Below are 21,042 nucleotides of genomic sequence, written 5' to 3'. Positions count from 1 at the left end.
ATTGGATAATGCAATTGTGTTGTATTATATGCAATAAAACACTAATGTATATACGCAATAGGCATTAGTGCACATATGCACTACAGTACTACACCGACAAGTGTTTTTTTTTTTTTTAGAATGAGAAAAGAAAAAAAATCACAAAATAATTTTTTTTAAAATAGTTAAAAATAATTCTTTACTAGTTCTCTAGTTCTCTCTTTAAGAGAAGTTCTCTCTAGACCCCCCCTATATATATATATATATATATATATATATATATATATCAATTTTTCACCTGGAAAAAGCTTGAACATGCTCAAACTTTTACAATAATCCAACATGAATTAGTAAGATGAATTTTACATGAGCGTGTGTCCACTGTTCTTTTAACCTTCTTCCCCGAATTCTTTTGTGAATCTCTCGTGAACCTCGAGGTCACTTCTGCTCACAGTTGGCCTCTGCCTTGCAAGAACCTTGTCAAAGTCGGCTCGCATGATAGGCGGTGGACTAATCTGCAATAAGTTTCATTTAATTATTAAAAATTTTGAATAATCAAAATTCTCCAAACGCTCAAACAACTACCAATTATTTGATTATTTGAACAATTTTGATCCAAAAAAGAAAAGTTACCTTTGCAGCAAACCCTTTTGCTGCAAGTTCCTGCATGGTCGTTTGGACAGCCCCACGTTGTTTTGCACCACATGGGACCCACAAACCGTCATGTGTGTTAACAAAAGACATGGCGTCCTGAGTTTTACGTACAGGCTCAAATAAAACATCCTTAACCTACAAAATCCATAAATATTATTAGATTTGGCAGAGAGGATACGTATAACAAAATGTTATATTGGAATATTCGCAGTAAACCTAAAGTCTACACTTACACAAACAATCAGAACCAGAAAATCCTTCAGTCTTACGAGCCAACGCTTCAAAGTCACTTTCGGTTAAGTTATTTGGAGTATCTCCTAAATGCACCTGCAAATTAACTAGCATATTAATATACAATGTTTTCACTTTTCATATACTTGCAAATACAGGTGATCATTTTGGCCAATTGTCTATACTCAGGGTGACCATTGAAATATTAGAATCCAAATTTCAAGGAAAACTATTTTATATTAAACAAATATTTATAAAACAAGACGAAAAATTGAATATATTTCTACAAGCCATTCATTACCTTAAAAATATGTTGTCGCGCCTTCATATCTGGGAGTGGAATGTATATACGCTTGTCAAAACGCCAACGGATAGTTTGTAACAGTAATTTAAAAATAGTTTGAGAGATAAAAATTTTAATAATTAATGTGAGTTATTAATATTTAAAAAGACCTGATCCAGAGAGTAGGGTGTATTCGTTGCTGCAAGTACAAGAACTTTATCATCATTGTGTCCTACACCCTGAAAGAAACAAAAGTTGGAAACTTTTCATTACTTCACATCAGTGTTGATTAGTATTAATTTATTTTTATTTTTTGGGGTTTTAAGAATGATTAATCACCTGCATCTGAACAAGGATTTCGGTTTTGATACGCCTAGAAGCTTCACTCTCATTGCCTTCCCCACGTTGACCACTGAGAGAGTCAATCTCATCAATAAAAATGATAGAAGGTGCACTTTCACGTGCCATTTGAAAAAGATTTGAAACCAGCTTTTCACTTTCACCCATCCACTTTGAAACAAGATCTGAAGATTCACTGCAAGAAAGCACCAGTTGGCACTTGACAACTTATTTGCATAAGTCCATGAAAAAGAAACCAAAATGTATCCATAATCAAATAATCTTTATGCCAGATTGGAGGTCAGAACTACAACTTAATGGTCCATTTCTTTTTAAATTTATTCATACATTTAATATGTCAACAAAAAGTTAAGAAATCAAATTGATTAAAAAAAATAATCCACATCATTAGATAACACCATTCAGACAATACTATGAATGAAAAATGGACTTCGGACGACTTTCAACCACGCATTTGGCACATTCCCCTTTTAGCTAATTTGTTACTAAACTCAATTGACCCCGTTAACCAAATCAGCCATTCAGCCCACATTCATAAGAATATGGGTCAAGATTGCCATTATCATATTTTATTGAGCATTAAGTTATATGTCAATAGTGTAGTGTATGTATGCATTTGTCAATAATTATCAATCAGAAAAGGCATTAAATCCATAATTGCAAAATAAGAACAAGCTAGAAGCTGCTTCACTTGAAATGCATAAATGCATAACAAACTTATGCACTATGTTACTGGCAACAATTCCAGTGCAGGGGATATCTTGAAGGCTTGAAGCCTTTGGAGAAATCCTAATATATATAAACTACATATATTGAACACTCACTTCATGAAAATATTAACAAACATGGATTTCTAGTAAAGCTTGCATAGTTGCAACAGCAGCTGGAAACTAGGGTTGCATAAAAGTTACGCGAGTAAAGTATCACAACATGTAAGGTCTGTAAAAGTATATACAAAATATTTTTAAGTCTAAAAAACATTCACAATTGTTTGTATGTTTAAAATCTCTAGTCTCAGCCCTAAGAGGTGGAAAAAGTAGGTAGGTCTGGCAGGTAGAATAAAAGGTCAAAATGGTGACTTTATCTGTAGATCAAACGATCAGGTCAACCCAACCCAATAAGTTAACTTTGGAGATTTAGTGATTAATTCTAAACGTTTGACACCTATCCTTTGTAGTTAAAAAAAAAACTAACTTAATCCACTAGAACCATTAACTAAAGATAAAAAAACATAAACCAAATCGATCAAGTTACGGGTAAATGGGTTAAAAATCTTCTCCTTTAGCCTTTAGCAGACACCAATTCATCTACATCTCTTAGTGTTGTTTTTAAGCCATTCCAGTATACTTTAATCTCAAGCCTAAAAAATACTGTGCAAGTATATATCATATATTTTTTTATAACACAATTATCAGTAGTTAAAAACCTAAAGCAGTCTTTAGATTCTGTGTGCTTGGCATGCTTAATTCTTCAAGTCCTTATGATACATCGTCCTTAACTTTAAGTCACATATTTTAGCCTTTTGATGTCTCTTGTGTCGTCATTTTAAAATCATTGTCCTTTTTGTTCAGTTAAAGTTGAATACCTGATAAATAAGAGATAACCACCAGCACCATGAAGGCAGTGAAGTGTGCTTTTGATTCTCATGTTACAGTTGACACCTACGACTCGATCTATATCCTTTCTTCTATGAGTCAAACTGCCTATATTAAGTCCAGAAAATTATAAAAAACAAAATTTCTCATGCACATAAGCTTACTGCCTTTGTAGTCTATATATACATGCATATATAGACTCATACAGATATATACTACAAAAATTATGAGCCTGAACTGTAACTTAAATCCATAACTGAAACACTATGAAACTAAACAAATAAAAATACATGTATATACATGCATATATAGACTCATACAGATATATACTATATATATGTACATATATGCATATATATGTTTATCAATACATAAGAATGAATGCATGTATGTATAACTAGTCTAAAGTTTGAAATTACTAACCACAGTTGCCGGCAATTTGTATGAACAAACAATTCTAATGATGTGAACTCAGTTAATTAATCGATACTTATTCAGAATTAACACCTGAAAAACGTCGAGTCTGCTTCTGTGGCAACGGCCTTTGCTAAGTATGACTTTCCTGTGCCAGGTGGACCATATAAAAGAAAAGCTCTCCAAGGTTGCCTTTTACCTACCACAAAAGTCAAAACAAATTATCAGGCATCAACTTAAAACATGTGTTATAACTGAAATTAATAACAATAAGCCATCTGTATGTAGTTATTCCTCCTAAAAGTTAACCTAGCTATCTTAAATAAAGAGCTTTTAAACACTAAAATATAAGATATTATCATCATATTTATCGTGCATGGTACCAATCAAATATAACATATACATATGGTATATTTATGTTGATACAAGCTTGGTTTTAAAAAGCGTGTGCCACTCCAATGCATTTTGAACCCAAAAAGCAGATGCAGGGTACGCATTGAGATGAGCGCACACCACATGTGCGAGGTATTCGCTGTTATAAGAATACTAATGTTATATATAGATAATATTTTAAATTGTAATTTTTTAAACAGTAAAGACAAAAATATAAGATATTCTCTGGTCAAATTTGTGCAAGCGATGGCCTAAATTCTTTAAATACTCAAATCCATAGCTCAATTGATGGTCCAATTTGTTTAAATATTGGTCAACTGCATAATGGTCAACACTTTCGACAAAAAATCTTTAAGCTTAGCAACTTTTAGGATTATGGTAATCAATGACTGAATTGCTGGAAAGTTTCTACTACCCCCCCCCCAAAACTGAACCGTGCACACCGTTAACCCTTGATTTAGGACAAAACTACATAACACTTAGCTCACCAATTTGAACTAAGAAACTAAAGTTTAAACCTTTTCAGGTTTTAACCTGACAACACCATAGATAATTGACCGAAAACTAATGAGCTAATTATTAATCTTCATAACCTCTAAGAACTGAAACCAAACAGTTTTTAAAACTTCAAATACCAAAGTTTCAGTTTTTGTTTCGGTTTTAGCTCAAAACCGACACAACCCAAACCAAACCGTGCACACCCTTAACCCTTAATTTGAGACAAAACTACATAGCACTTAGCTCACTAATTTAGTATCAAGAACCTAAAGCTCAAACTTTTAAACCTATTAACACCATAACGACAACATCAATTAGCACCACTAACCAGTAAAAAACTGCGGGCAAAACAACCGCCTCCTTCAACGCCTGTTTCGCTCTGTCGAGTCCCGCAACATCACTCCACTCGACATTCGGCCTCTCCCTTACAATCTCGGAACTCAATCCGCTCCTCAGCTTCATATTCTCCTCCCCACCACCACCCACTTATCCACCTTCGCCGCCGCATCACCGCCGTTAGCCGGCGGACCACACCCACCACCGCCCGAATCTCCTCCGCACGGAGAAAATACTCGGTGAATTTGTGGGGTTCTTCTCGTACTTGAGGTGGGCCTTGAAGTAGTCTAAGGCGTTCATGTATAAGGGAAAAGCTTGGGTGTAGTTGCCGGCATTGTCGTGGTGTACGGCTTGTTTTACGTATTCGATGGCTTGTTCTTTGAAGTTACTGTACATGGTGTGTTAGTGGGAATTAGGGTTTGGGTTTGATTGATTTGATGAAGAAGGGGTGTTTGGCCTAGCTTTCTTTCAAAGCTTTTTGTTGTTTGGTTTAGCTTTTTTAGTTTATGCTAATTTGTAGAAATGTTTTTTTAATTTATTTAAAAAGGTTTATTTGTTTAAGGGGGTAAATTACTCATTTGCCCTCAAATGATGGTGGATTAATAATATTGTAGCAATTTATTACGGTAACAAATCAAAGAATGGTGAATTTAACAACTTATTAAGACGAATAATCAACTTGTAGAATATAAGCTAATCTAAACACTTAAAAATAGCTTATCAAATAATAGAAAACAAGCTATAAGCCATCTTAAAATATAAGCATAATGTCACGCACCGCCAAAGTACACAACATTTTTCGCGACATTCGGATCATTCCGGGACAAACTAGAGCTGCCTAGAAGATTCTGGAACCACCTGGAAGTTTCAAGAACAACCCAGTATTCGCCGGAACAATCCGGAACAGCTCGGTACACCCCGGAACAACCCGGTATTCGCTGGAACAATCCGGAACAGCCTGATCCTCTCTGGAACAGCCCGGCACTCTCCGGAACTCTCCGGAACAGCCCGGTACATACTACATCAGTCTGGAAGAACCAAGACACTTGTAGGACATCAAAAAAGCTTCAAGAGGGATCAAGATCTACCTAGAGCTAGATATTTTGATATAACTCTCTAGACTTAGAAGTTACTAGACATAGGGAACTAGTATAAATAGGTGTTATGGGGTCTCATATGAGATATACCCAAGCTCTTGTACTCATAAGCACTTGTAACCTACACTTCTAATAATATAAACTCTTTACTTGTATACTTGTATCAAGTATTACAAGTATCACACTCTTGTTTAAACACAAGCATCATTACTTGCAACATTGCAAGATAACATACTTTACTAAAGACTTCCGCTGCCAAAACACTACAAAGCTAACCTTCAAGGCTTACTTAGACCAAGTTCTAAGGCCGCACGTGAGTCAAAGAAATAACTCTGTGACAATAAGCTAGAAAATAAAAGCTAGGCCAAACACACCCGAAGAAGAAGAAGAAGATGGTGATCGGGGGGTTGAATGACGGAATATGGTGATATGGTTTTGTTTTTGGATGGGCAAAATGTCCAAAATGCCCTTTCAAAAAGCAAAAAAGCTTCAATTTGATGCTTTTAGGTGTTTCTGGAGGGGCATTTTGGACATTTTGCCCCTCCAAAAAGCAAAAAGCAAGAAAAATAAGCTCAGCCAAACACCCTCTTAAAGACTTTTGGGAAGTGGAATGAATAATACTAAAATATTTACATGTTTAAGATAATGGAGACAGAGTATCGGTACTAAATTTAAAAAATAAAGTTGTTTTTAACAATAAATTCGATCAACATCAATTACTTTTGTTATAATATTGGAGCTAAACCTAATGGTATGGTATGTCATATAAAATAACATATCAAATAAGAATTCAAAATATAAATAAGAAATAAAAAGTAGAAACAAAAATTTGAAAAGTTTGAAATATAATGACTATTAATTAAAGATCATAATTATATAAAAGATTTAGGATTCTAAGACGGCTAAAGCTATAAATAAGCGAATCTTAACTTATCTAGTAGTTCATAATTTGGCTTGTTTATAACACTAGTAATATCACTCCTCCCCCTATCTTTGCACGTTATGTTTCATGGCTAAGGATGATTTAACATAACCAGTACACATTGATATGTACTAGTCCCAATAATTTATCAAGATTTAGCGATACTTGCAAGATTTAGATTTATTTTGTATGTTGGTTTCGTTAATAATAATAATAATAATGATAAGTAATTGAGTTACACGAACCACACATGTGTGTATTGTCTTAAATATTTCTACATGCCTATTTGTAATACAAAATATAAGTTGAAAGATTTATATAAGAAAGGATAAAAGTGATTGGAAGAATGTTAAAGTTGATGGGTTAAGTACAAGTAACAAAAGTTACGTTTATTTGTTTTACAAAACTAAAAAGAACTAGAGGGGTTAGTTTTGTCAATTGATGGAAGATCAATTAAAAAGGGTCAAAAGGGGTTTAGGTCTAGCTTTTAGTCAAAACTCAAAATCAAAGAACCAAGTGTGTGTTGTGAACCCAGAAATTGGTGAAGAATTTAACACCATTTCTTGTAGCTTTTGAAACTTGTGTTTATGTGAGCTAAATAATTTATGCCTACAAGGTGTTTGTTGTAATGCCTCCACAAAAAAATAATAATAATATTGATAGACTATGTGGTTTACTTTAAATACTTAGCTGTGATACAATGTGGATTAAATAAGCGACTAAAAGCTGGAAACTTGATAAACCCACCCGTAGTGTTGTGACAGAATAGTCATTGGTTACCCCAAATTACATTGTTGATTGTGGATTAGGGTTAATTTTTTGAATAAATTATGGGCTATTCCTTTTATCAATTATTATGTGTTTAAATCTATAAATTTCTCATCGTTTGTCACTAGATTACTCTATTTGTCACTTCACTTTTTGGTTCATATGAATGTGTGGTTTGATTGAGTTGGAAGGGTCTATTTTCTATTCCTTATATCATTTCCTTATGTTCGTCTTTGTGCTCGAAAATCAATATGAAATGTTTATATATGCTTCATGTTTGATCAATTGACAACTCTTATGTTTAGTTTTAGCATTTATCACTCGTGTTATTTCAAAATAAAACTATTATGTACTATGGTTGATGGTTTTATTTTGTGTATGGGCTGGTCATGTATTGGATTTCACGGTTGTTAATATTGCAGTATAATTTGCTATCAATTAAACAATAATACCGAAAGAATTTTGATAGTGATGGACATGATCAACAAGCTTCCTCCAATTATAATAGAAAGCATCTTATGTCTTTTGCCGATTCAAGAGGCGGCAAGGACAAGTATCTTGTCTAAGGAATGGAGGTACCACTGGACCAAAATTCCTAAACTCGCGTTTCACGAGGACGCGTTTCAGGTATCGTCTTATGGGGATGAGTTGTCTACTCTTGAGGAAACGTTTGACGGCATAGAAAGTCAAAGGAAAGGGATGACCAAGAGGTGTAAATTTTTCTATGCTATATATCAAGTTCTGTTAAAACATGAGGGTCCAATAGATGAGTTTACTCTCTCCATGCTACCGGATAAGACGTGTGTTGAAATAGACCATATAATATCTTATTTATCAAGGAACAAGGATGTCAAAAAATTAAAACTTGACGTGGCTGGGTATAGGTTACCCTCATCTTTCTTCATGTTTGGTCACTTAACAGACCTATATCTCGGTTGCTGTGAGCTTGACCATCGACCAACATTCAAAGGATCTTATTACATCACAAGCTTATTTTTGGAAGATGCAACCACCACTACAAGCACGCTTGTTCATTTCCTGTCCAATTGTTCATTACTTAAGAGCTTGACTTTGGTAAGTTCTTGTATAATTATAGTATTGATCCTCACAACTTTCATTACTTACCTCAATATTGTGTGTTGGTGTAGTATACCGACGATATTCAAGATATTGGTAATTCCACCATTACAAATCTATTTGAGTGTTTACCTGTGGTTGAAAATTTGTGTGTTTGGCTTACGGCGATGAAGGTAATTATATCATCTACTTGTTATTACTATTTAACACTTTCATGAACATTTAGTTTATTTCTTTATTTCTTCTTTCACATACTCAGTATTTTTTTTTTTCACTATGTTTCAAGTGTTGTGCTCAAAATGGAGTTCCACGCGTGCTTCCAAGTGCACTAGTCCACCTCAAATACTTATACATTAATGGCACGGATCTCCAATATGGGTTATCTTTCATTCTTCTTTTGATTAGGAGCTCCCCAAACTTGGAAAAACTTAAGCTAAAGGTAGACAACACTTTGTAGAATTTTTACCTTTTGTTATTATGTAGAATACATTCATACGAGTAAATTCTAAAACACTTTTTAGTAGGTTTCTGACCAAGTTGATTGTGAGAAACACTCTCTTACACGTGAAGATCACTCGGATATTTGGTTGCCACGTCTGAACAAATTCGAGATTTTTAATTTGAACAGTGAGAAACTTGAGTTGGATTTTGTGAAGTTTATCTTGGCCACGTCACCGGTGCTAAAGAAGGCCAAAATATCGTTATGGAAGGACATTGACGATGATGACGAGAAGTAGGTCTCAGGACTTATTTTATCATCCCAACGTGCATCACCAGTGGTAGAAATTCTTGTGGAAAGAAAAAACTAGTTCATATCGTCTTTTAAATGCAATTTAGTTTGAAATCATTGTAAACCATATTAAGAAAGATTTTAGTGTGCTTTCATATATTTTGGCAGTAAGGTTTCAATTGTTTGCGGCAACAACAAATATGATGTCATTGCCCTTCACATACATGTTTTACCCCACGTAATTACAACCACTTTCTAGAAAAACCACTAGATCAGTATTCCGTATGTGTTGGTCCGGTAATTTATCAAGATTTGGCAATACCTACAACCGGTAGAGATCGATATGTTGGTATTTAGCAGTACCTACATTTTTAAAATTTATATTAAGGTGATACATTTGAGAATAGTATTAAAATAGACATGATGTTTCATTGTGTCAAATTATTGATAAATTAATATATATATTAAAAGGTGGATTCAATTTTTCACACAAAGTTCCTATTCATTTTACTATTCATTTTTTTAATCTATTAATTATACCTACAAAATCACTAGCTATTATTTCATAAATAAAATGATGATATTTATTTCAACTAATTGAAATATTTGACAAACTATATTTTTAAACACTAAACGTGGGCAATATCGGTTTTACATGTTTTGTTTGTTAGTTAAACGATTTTCTTAAACTTTGTTTTCATATATTTTATAGTTTGTCTTTACAAAAACCGAAACTTTTTTCATGATTTTAAAATATATCATTGTCGCATGGTTTTATATTTGCGTTTCAACGTTTGATACATCACTTTTAAGATATTTTTTTAACTTACTAATTCATGTTTAGGAATTTGTGTTGGTACCACTTACTAATTGACTTTGTGTTGATCGCAACTGTAACGCGTTGGGTTTTTTTGGTTCTGTATATGATAATTTGTTCTATTTTTGGTATTGAAATGTTTATTTATTTTGTTTAGTTTCGATGTCGTAACTTGATACAGACTGACTTCGCGTCGACTTGCAGTGAGCTTATGGTTTAGCACTTGTTTTTTTTTTTCGATTTAACGGTCCCACCATGAAGCACGGGTCTTAAATCCTAGTAATTTTCTAAAAAAGAGAAGAATGTGAAAGATTTATAGTCATCCATCTAATTTATGGTGTTTTCTTTGTATTATTTGATCTTTTTACATTTCGCATTTTTCAGTGTGCCCCCCCCCCCCCCAACCAAAAAAAAACCTTTAAAAGTAAATAAATAAATCTAAACCTAAAAGCTAAACTCACATTTCTCAGGGTGTGTTTCTTTTCTTTGTTTCCCTCACAGGAGCAAGGTTATAATAAGAAACAGATTTTTCCTGAAAAGTGTAAAAAGTTTGTTTTCACTATTAAATCTAATAAAACACACCGCACAATAAGCACACCGTAGCTAAAATAAAACACACCGCACAATAAGCACACTTTTCATATCCACTGTCGGATCAACATATCTAACGCACCAGATTACTTCTTACACTTTTTAGACACACTTCACTTCTTATTTTAACCCCACTCTCACTCATAGAAGGCGTATATTGATTATATAGTTGTCTTATCATGAGGCCATTATGTGGTAGATATAAGATATTAGACGTGGCTATCATGTTCGAACAAACCCGTAAATTGAACTGAAACCGTATCGATATGAATGCGATTATGTAAAAACTGGTTTAGAATCTATTGAAACCATAGGTTCGGAACCGGTTTGTATTTCTTTCCACTAAAACTGGTTAACCGAACCAAAACCAGCCAAAATTGGTCTATAGCTTGCCAAAACCGGTATAAAACCGAGCGTAACCTAGTCAAGAAACTGGGTTCAACCCCAACCAAAACAGATCATAAACAGGTTTTAGACTTTTGTTGACCGAACCGGTTTTAACCCTCACATGTTTAGGATTTTAAACTGGTTTGTGCACCTCTAGATGAGATAAACTACACGGTTTAAGGGAATTTTTTTCCAAATCTCTCTTTAGTAGAGAGAGATTCCGCTTTTATGCTCAAAATCTTGAAAATCAAAAAATGGAAACCCCCATGGACTAAAATTCTGTCTTGTACCAGTTCAACTCATCATGTTCAACTCATCATGTTCAAGAGGAACTTGGAAGTATTTTCCGAAAAGTGGTTTTGGTTGATATTCATAGACTAAAGGTCACAGGATGCATTTTGCTATCAGTTCATAATATGTAGATAAACTCATGACTGAAATTTCATGTGTTCAGAAAGTCCAAAAATATATTTCTTCAATATTAATGATCCAGAAGTAGTTTCAAATACGGTTTCTTCGATGTTTATATTTTTCAACCCATGTGTCACACGGGCATATAGACTAGTACTGTTATAACTTAGGACCAACGTGGTTCAATCCATGTATGTGGGAAACAATGATGAATAGTATCCGATAAATTGACACCGAAACTTTCTTGTATATTTTTGTCATCGAGTGTGTGAAACCTGCAAGTTTCGAGAGAATAGAATACTATCTCCGTGTCATTATTATGCAATACTCTTGGAAAGTAGATCTTGTTCTCCATTTCTGATGATTTGGCTTCTAGGCAAATACATGACGCATAAGAAATATAAATCATGTATTTTCCTAAACTATATTTTTTCTCCCACTCTTTTGTAGAGTGGTTTAGTTTGAACACCTCAACTGTTTCTTCAACCTTACCCACAATAACAAGAAAAAGATGTTGATCACATTCTGATAAAAAGTACTCTATCAAAGATGTGCTGCAACTTCCAGGAATTTTGTCTGCAACAACCACCGTAGAGAATTCATTTTCGCCCATGTCTCTAACGGCTTCAATTCTTTCATTGTTACACAAGACATACACATCTCGGTTACTGAATGTTGGAATGGGATAAAAATATGGATCCTTACTGCAAGAATCCAAATCATATCTACGCCATGATGGTTCCTGAGATACAAAGTAGATGTAGACTTCCAGTCTCGCAAATGCAGCAACAATACATTCAGTGGAAGTAGGTGGTGCTGAAAAACAAATGCTTGCTATACCACAACGATTCAGCGTTGGAAGTTTACGAATATAACTTGTAAATGGGTTAAAGAAGCATAGATTGGATGTTGTACAAGTACGAATCAACAACCAACCAAACCTGGAACAGAACATCCTGCAATCACCCTTAAGTTCTCGAGGTGTTTTTATATAATACTTGTTGCCGCATATTGGATCTATAAAAGTGATTATGCCGCGATAAGTGTCTAAAACCATTAACCATGGTGAAACTACTCAGCACATCTGCCATCTCCTTAAGGTTGTTTCGTTGCTCCATTGAATCAATGGTGCGGCTAAATGACATCGTTTGCATGTAGCACGAAACTTCATGTATTCAACACCAACGCAGTGCTCCATAACTTTCTCCAAGATATGAAATGGAACATTGAGTAGGCGTGGCTCAGTCGTTATGCTATCAAATTCAGTCACGTCAGGCTTAGCTGGTCTTACGACTACCTCAGTGTCCTTGCCCTTTTCATGTTGCTTAGATTCACGAGGATCAACATAAAACCTACACAAACATTAAGTCTGGCTATAATTAAAAAGTTAAAAAGAATGTACCTTAAATAAAGCAAAATAAATACCCGCATTCAAGCATTGGCCACACCAACGCTTGGTTTTCTCGTACAGTACATGAGATTGAAGATAGAGACATGGTTCTATCTTTGACATGGAATGAGTATGTTATTTTGTCCATGTCATCTAGAATATGAATATAACCCCCTATCTCTGCAACAACAGTCTTGTAGAATACGGAACATGTGGATAATTTAAGGAAAAGTATAGCATCTTTGAGGTCTTCTACCTTCTCCCACTTCAAACCAGTAATATCAAGTTTAAACAAACTCACCACACCTATTCTCGTTTCATCTAACAAACACACCTCAATGTAGAACAATTCTGTACAAGATCCTTTCAAAAATGATCTTATGGCGCAAAAACTATTACGAGAAGGAAAAGAACTAGATAAAGCATGAGGGGTTTCCACAAATGGCAATAGACCTATCACAACTTCTGTACCTTTAACCTCAATGTCAAACTGTATGACGTATGAATAATTCACATCATTGGTCTTTGCATATACCTTACCATTGTAACAAGTTGGTTCTATAAGTTGGTCACCATTTATGCCGCTCATGCTCAGGAGTTGTTCAGCATATGACATCTTAGTCCATTTTAATCTCTATATTTTATGGTCTAGTTGACAAAATACAAAGCTAGGAGTTGTGTCCGATAACAACACGAAAACCGAATCTTTGTCACCAGGAGGAGATGACAAACAACATTCGTAAGATTCCTCTTCCTCTTCCTCTTCTTTATAAGTCAAAGGTGGGAGACAGATCAACTTAGAGGTGACTGGGTTCCAAAGAGACCACAGGACACTGTCGGTAATATGGCTGGAGAGAATCACCCAGCCATGGAAACATGCTTTGATTTGTCTCCCCTTGAGCTCATTGCTTCCGCGTTGATCAAGAGATTTCAGGTTTTGAGTAATAAACGACTCGTATCTTGCAGGCGGGGAAGTTGACTGATCGCAAGAAATCACCTCCATCTATAATATGTTCAATCATAACAATTCAAACGACATTTAAACATGACTATTCTAATCTTCACACTTAATCATGCATAAAAAACAAATTTGTATGGATATCAAACTGATGGGCTTGGCATAGTTAGTTACCTGTATAAAGAATGGAAAAGCAAACCAACCGATGGCCGAATCACGAAGCCGTACGTCTAGAGGCTAGAGCAATCGTATATTAAATATCTCACTAAAAAAATCAAATTGTTTTTTTTTTTTTTTTTTTTTACATATTTTGATATATTATTCTCTTTCCTTAATTATTGAATTCTAAATTCTTGTATCATGAAAACAAAACATGCTAATAACAATACAAAAACGTGAATTAATGAACACGTAATACCAAATATACATTCGAATCTCACTTAAAAAAAAATCAAATCTGGTTCCTTTAAAGATTTTAATTACATTCGTTAAATTGTAAATTTCTTTGTCTTTGGGTTAAGGGTTCAAGCCAAAACAACATAAAATTAATGAATATATACAAAAAAATAAATAAATAAATAAAAATTTTGAAAGGGGTCCAAATTAGAGATGAACATTTTGTCCCAAATACCCGTACCGATTTAGCCTATTCGGTACTGGTATTGGTATTCATTTTTGTTGAATTTTGGTACAGGTACAATCGGGACATGTACGGATACATTTGGTATTTTGTACATGTTTGGATTATATAAGGGTTGGATTGAGATTCTTCATATTTAATATATAAAATAAATTCTCCAACCATGTTATTATTAAACAAGTACCAAACGTTTCTTCAAAATTAAATAATATATATTCAAGACTCAAACCAACAAACAAATCACTTAAATTCGGCGCCGAATTATGGTTTTTCATAACTATCTTATCATAAAATCGATGGCCAATTTGGTACTTGTACTAATTTGGTACCCGCCACGTACATGAGCAAGTACCGACACTCGGACTTGTAGGTCCCAAAACGACCACCAAACGGATTTGCACTTGATACAAATTTCGAGACGGGTGCGGTAATCAAAAGATCGAACAAAAATATAAAATATAAAGATAATAAGGTAGCGTTTGGTATGTAGGAATGAATGACAAAATGGAATGACCCATTGTGAGGGAATGGAAAATAGTGTGTTTAGTTGACCAAAGGAATGAAATGACCCATTACCTAGTCCATTCCATTCCCTTTAAAATACCTCAATTTCATTCCATCGTCCATTCCATTCCCTCCTTCACCCTACATAACCTCCACCACCCTCCCAACAACACCACCACCCAACATCAATACCCACCACCGCCGCCACTGCCACCGGCCACCACCATCGCCGTCCACCGCCGCCACCAACCATCACCATCGGTGGCAACCACTCAGCACCGCCAGCCGCCCGCGGCATATATCAACCATCACCCCCACAATCACACATGCTGCCCACCTTCACCGCTGCCCACCACCGCCGCCACTGCCACCAGTCACCACCATCGGCATCCTCCGCCACTATCACCCATCTTCACAAACCATCGCCAACAGTGCCAACCACCCACCATCTCCAGCCAGCCGCCACTTCCATCAATCATCGCCCCACCATCACACACGCCGCACACCGTCATCGCTGCCAACCACCGCCTCCATTGTTACCGCCACCACCACCTCCACCGTTACCACCACCGCTCCCACCACCACCACTCACTACCATTTTAATTTTATTTTTTTTCTTACCTACCAACAATACAAAGTAATGATTCATTTCATTCCCATGTGGTAACCAAACATTTCATTAGAATGGTAATAACCTATTACATTCCTTTGTCCATTCCATTACCACGTCCATTCCATTCCGTCGTCCATTCCATTACCATGTACCAAACAGACCCTAAGTATAGTGAACGAATCCGTAATCGGTTAAAAGATTTATATAATAAACGAAGAACCAACCCACCCAAGGTGAGCTCCCATTGGGTGGTGATTTACATCATACAACACACACATAAATATGACAACAATTGCCCTATTTATAGCTAAACAATACAAATAAAGTAGAAGATCTCCCGTTGTAGCTAAACGCGCGTTCCTGAAGCTCTCGTTTCGTGTTCGGTGTTCTTGCTGAGATAAATTATTAACTTGAGCGTAAATATATAATGGGTTTCGTAATTTGATATCGTAAGTCACTAAAATTGGCCTTACAATCATCCCCTTGACTTATGATATCAAAAAACTTTGTTGAACCGTGTCTCGCATCTTCACGAATCAACCCGATAAAGCCGAAGTCTCTTCAATCACCCCCTAAAGGTATGATCCACCTAATTCATTCATAAAGGAGTTATCGCTTCTTTATCCATCTTGGATCTTCAAGCACTATAGGTTTAGAAGAACTACTGAGGATAACGATTAAATGAACAAAGCTTGTTATTTCCTCTTTAAGTTCAAATTCGTATCCAATTTGTTCAAAGTTCACCTCACGGATCGAACTTCTCGAACGCCTTGAAAATAATATAGAAATAACATGCTTTGAACACGGTTCAACAATGACAAAAACCCGAGCAAATTTGACTTTCTTCAGTTTGGTCATCTCTGAATATTAATTATTTCTTAGCCCAAAAAGTATGCCTTATAACTAAATCCATGCAGTCTAACATAAAGATTAAAGATTGATCCCTTAATAGCTTAGGCCCACAAGAGGTACATGCATTCAACCCAAAACTGGGCAAGCCTAATCTGAACAAATTAGGCCCAAACTGCAGCCCAAGCCCAACTCCATAAAATGCTAGGTTAGGGCACAACACAAACACTTTATGACATAAGAAGTAGCACCCGCCACCCCGCCGGAACGCAATTCCGGTTGCCGGCCGCCGAAAAATCGGTTTCCGGCCACCGCCGCCACTGTGCCGCCAACCACCTGTAGCCACCACCGATCTTGATCTAACATTTACTGGCCACCCATTGCGGGGGAACCGCGACTGCCGGAAAAAGAAATCTGGCCACCACTTCAATCACCGACGTCCCCATCTTATATATATATATATATATATATATATATATGGGATGGTTCAAGAGAGAAATGAAATTACTGCAAGAAATGCAAGAAATGAATATGAGACACTAGTTTTATTTTAGGTTTTAAAAGCTTCAATATTAATTAAGAAACTATAAATGCATCTCTCTCTTCAATTAATATATCTATTAAATTAATATAACTAATCAAATTATTATAATTTGAAAATATTAAGAATTCATTTATTTTCTATCCAAATTTTTATCCTACACAAGTACAAATTATTCATACGTTAAAATTTCTTTATATCCAAATTTCTTCCAACTCAATATATAAATATCCATCAACACGTAGTTACATTATGATAAATAATATAAACAACTATTTTACATGTGTTACATTAAATATCAACAAAAAAAATACAACATACATAAAAATATATAGCCTACACTTGTTCTGAGAATAAGAAAACATATAACATACACACAAAATAAATCATCAATAAAATACACATGCACATGAAAACATATAACCTACACATTAAAACTTTATCCTACACAAATACAATTTATTCATACATTAAAAAAAATTCTATTTAAAAGCAATTTCTTCCAACTCAACTTATCAATATCCATCAACACATAGTTACATTGTGATGAATAATACAAAAACCTATCTTATATATGTTTGCATTAAATGTGAAATATACAACCTACACAATAACATACAACCCACACTTTTTCTAAGAATAAGAAAACATAACCTACACACGAAAAACATATAACCTACACACGTGTAGGATATGTGTATATTTGTGTAGTTTATATAATTGTTGATGTCGAATTTAATATGTAAGTTGTATGCTTTTTTGTATATTGTACGTTTTTATTGCTCAAAACAAGTGTAGGTTATATAATTTTGTGTAGGTTATATATATATTGTTTATATTTAACAAACACATTTGTATGGCATTTTTTTATTATTCATGAAAACTAAATTAGTGTTTTATCTTTTTAATTATTTTAGTTAAATTATGTAGATATATATTAATTAGAGAGAGATTTATTATGGTTATATCAGTTGTATTAATTGGAGAGAGAGTGTGCATTTATTGTTGCATTTATATCTTTTTCATTTATATTTAAACTTTTAAAACCTAAAATAAAACTAGTGGCTCATATTCATTTCTCGCAGTAATTTCATTTCTTTCTTGAACTTAAACACACATATATATATATATATAGCGAAATCTTATTAGTGTTTACGACGGTGTTCAGCTCGTTCGCCAAAAAAACGTGTTCTGCCCACCGGAAAGTCGCGGCCACCACTACGATATCGTCGTCGCCGCCGCTTAGGCCATAACAGTCGCCGGAAAAAGAATCCGGCCAATATTCGCTATGTGCCGTTGATGTTGTCGCTTCCGCCATCAGATTCAACCACTACCGCCTCCCTCTCTTCTTTCTTTCTTTCTTTCATGAACAGCCGTTGGAAACCACTGCCGGAAAACTCGAATGCCGGAATAATAGAGCCACCACCACTACCGCCATAATACGGTTCCGAAACGCCGGATCCAGCACTTGTAGAACCAAAACATCTGGATCTACATGGAGAATGCTTTAAACACGCTTATTTCTCACTTTATTTCCAAGATCATCAAACTTTATTTCCAAAACTTCAATGGTTCTTTAACGTCTCGGTTCGGGTAATAGCGGAAATAGAACTCGAATATCAAGAGCAAAGTTGAATCATAAGATTCGACCCGCTCTGATACCAATTGTAGGTCCCAAAACGACCACCTAACGGATTTGCACTTGATACAAATTTCGAGACGGGTACGGTAAATCAAACGATCGGACAAAAATATAAAGATAATAAGTATAGTGAACGACTCTGTAATCGATTAAAAGATTTATATAATAAACGAAGAACCGACCCATCCAAGGTGAGCTCCCCTTGAGTGGTGATTTACATCATACAACACACACATAAATATGACAACAATTGCCCTATTTATAGCTAAACAATACAAATAAACTAGAAGATCTCCCGTTGTAGCTAAATGCGCGAACCCGAAGCTCTCGTTTCGTGTTCGGTGTTCTTGCCAACATAAATTATTAACTTGACCGTAAATATATAATGTGTTTCCTAATTTGATATCGTAAGTCACTAAAATTGGCCTTACATGACTAATTCAGGTTATTTGTTACTCGTACCGGTACCGATTTCAAGATCGTCGAAAATTTGGAAATAAAAAAGCAAGTGGTACAAAAACGGGTATTGTACCGAAATACCCGTACCCGTACCATACCGAAAAAATTGGTACGAGTATTGATACGTATTTTTATTGATTTTTGGTACGAATACGATCGGGTATAAGTACGGGTACGAATACGGGTACTGTCCCACATTCATCCCTAGTCCAAATTACAAGAGTTAATCACTTGGTGGTTGGAATTTATACTTTCTTCATAAGTGGGTTACCTCCCTTTGTAATAGCGGAGAGTTTTGAAAACATAGTGGTGTCAGGTAGTGTTTAGAGTTTGCAAGAACTTTTGCAGGTATGAGGTATCTCCCCTCCATTTATAATGGTGGGGATTGCAAAAGGTAACTCCCCTTCATTTGTTATGGCGGGGAGTTTGAATGATGTTAAATCGTTCATCAAATAAGTTTTTCTAATCTTTATTTCAATAATATTCGATTTAAAAAAAATACCGCCCTCGTTGAATCTTGTTAAATCGCTCAAGATCGATTGTAGACAGCCAACGTATTTTTATGGTTAATGCCTATTGGGACCATAATAATGCATTCTTTTTTGTTTTGATTGAATTTGCAAATGGTTAATGAAATAAAAGAAATAATACATGTGATTTTATAATGTGTGTTAGGTATATTGCATGAAAATTAAAATTAAATGTTGCATTAGGTAGTTGGTTTTACAGAGAAAAAAAATTAAAGAAGGCACGGTTAAAGCGTATGGGGAGTTCAAAAACACTAGTTCCTAACGTATGCAAAGTCTCCTCCACCTTTTTCAGAACACCCCCCCCCATTTTGAGATAACTTTTTCAGACTCCCGCCATTACAAATGGAGGTGCGGTATCTCATACTTGCAAAAGTTCTTGCAATCTCTGAACACTACCTAGCACCCCTATGTTTTCAAAACTCCCCGCCATTACAAAGAATGTAATGTAACCAAGCCCCCCCCCCCCCCCCCCGTTTTGAAAAAATAAATTTTCCAACCCTCGAATGATTAACTCTTACAATTTGGCCCCCGTTCAAAAAAAAATAAATAAATCATATATACATAACATAAAGTATACTATTGAACTAAACACATAGTATTTTTGTGTTTTTCTTTGAATCAAAGAGATTTTTTTTTATGTAGCAATCTTTTAGACCTTACTCAAGGGTTTTTTTTACCACAATGGTGGATTTCCTCCTTGATTTTGTTTCTCTGATATTCGTCAATTCTTATGTATTTGTATTTGCATTCGGTATACCGACCCGCTTTGTCGTTTCAGTGTATTCTTATTTATCATTCATCATTAATAAAATATCCATACTAGTTTTATCAATTTAGTAAGTTGAGGGCTAGTTGTCATTTAGATAAGATATATGAAAGCGACACGTGTCCTATGACTCATCACTATGAAAAGACACATGTCACATGGTGGCAACATAAAAGGACATGTGTCAACACATAACAACTCATACCCTCACAAAATGACATGTGGCTAGTGACTAATCAATATGAATGCCAAATGTCAACACCTTATGGCACGACTCATCATCAAGAATGACACATGTCGCATGGTGGTGAGTGACGGTCTGACCGAGGAGGGCTATAAATAGTGAACATAGGCTCCTCAATTGTGGCATAAAAAACACCAATCCACTTTCACTTCTCGAAGTTCGTGCCACCGAGTTGAAGTCCCGATACCACTCTAGAGTTCGATGTTCCATACCCTGACACCTTACGTATAGTCGAAGTACTGCTCGTTCGTCCTTAAGTGTTTTATCCATTTTAATTTTGTGAGGTTCGACCGCTTTGGTTCCTTTAATGCATCTTCACTTATTATTCCAAGATTTTCTCAAGGTGAGTTTCTCACGCCCGCC

General features: G+C 35.2%; 1 protein-coding gene and 2 pseudogenes across 2 annotated transcripts; 1 reads left to right on the top strand and 2 right to left on the bottom strand.

The window, feature by feature from the left end:
* Positions 1-363: 363 nt before the first annotated feature.
* LOC143601885 (protein SUPPRESSOR OF K(+) TRANSPORT GROWTH DEFECT 1-like) lies at positions 364-5,159 on the bottom strand (annotated as a pseudogene). The gene is made up of 8 exons (XR_013147743.1): positions 4,736-5,159; positions 3,610-3,715; positions 1,487-1,682; positions 1,317-1,386; positions 1,166-1,239; positions 850-960; positions 613-768; positions 364-494 (listed from the first exon to the last, which is right to left on the bottom strand). The product of XR_013147743.1 is annotated as a protein SUPPRESSOR OF K(+) TRANSPORT GROWTH DEFECT 1-like (transcript).
* A 2,487-nt stretch (positions 5,160-7,646) lies between these two features.
* LOC143601884 (F-box/FBD/LRR-repeat protein At1g13570-like) lies at positions 7,647-9,344 on the top strand. Its single transcript, XM_077079164.1, has 4 exons — positions 7,647-8,604; positions 8,679-8,780; positions 8,894-9,046; positions 9,132-9,344. The coding sequence occupies exons 1-4, from the start codon at positions 8,002-8,004 to the stop codon at positions 9,342-9,344; spliced, it is 1,071 nt and encodes a 356-aa protein (XP_076935279.1). The 5' UTR covers positions 7,647-8,001.
* A 2,365-nt stretch (positions 9,345-11,709) lies between these two features.
* Positions 11,710-13,549, bottom strand: LOC143601882 (F-box/kelch-repeat protein At1g57790-like; annotated as a pseudogene).
* Positions 13,550-21,042: the final 7,493 nt, after the last annotated feature.

The sequence above is a fragment of the Bidens hawaiensis genome, unplaced genomic scaffold, assembly GCF_021521415.1.
Source record: "Bidens hawaiensis isolate Kalapana, Puna unplaced genomic scaffold, B.hawaiensis_p1.1 tig00057499_1, whole genome shotgun sequence".
Classification (NCBI taxonomy): Eukaryota; Viridiplantae; Streptophyta; class Magnoliopsida; order Asterales; family Asteraceae; genus Bidens; species Bidens hawaiensis.
Note: the sequence above shows the minus strand (reverse complement) of the source record. Positions and strands in the feature narration are given on the sequence as shown.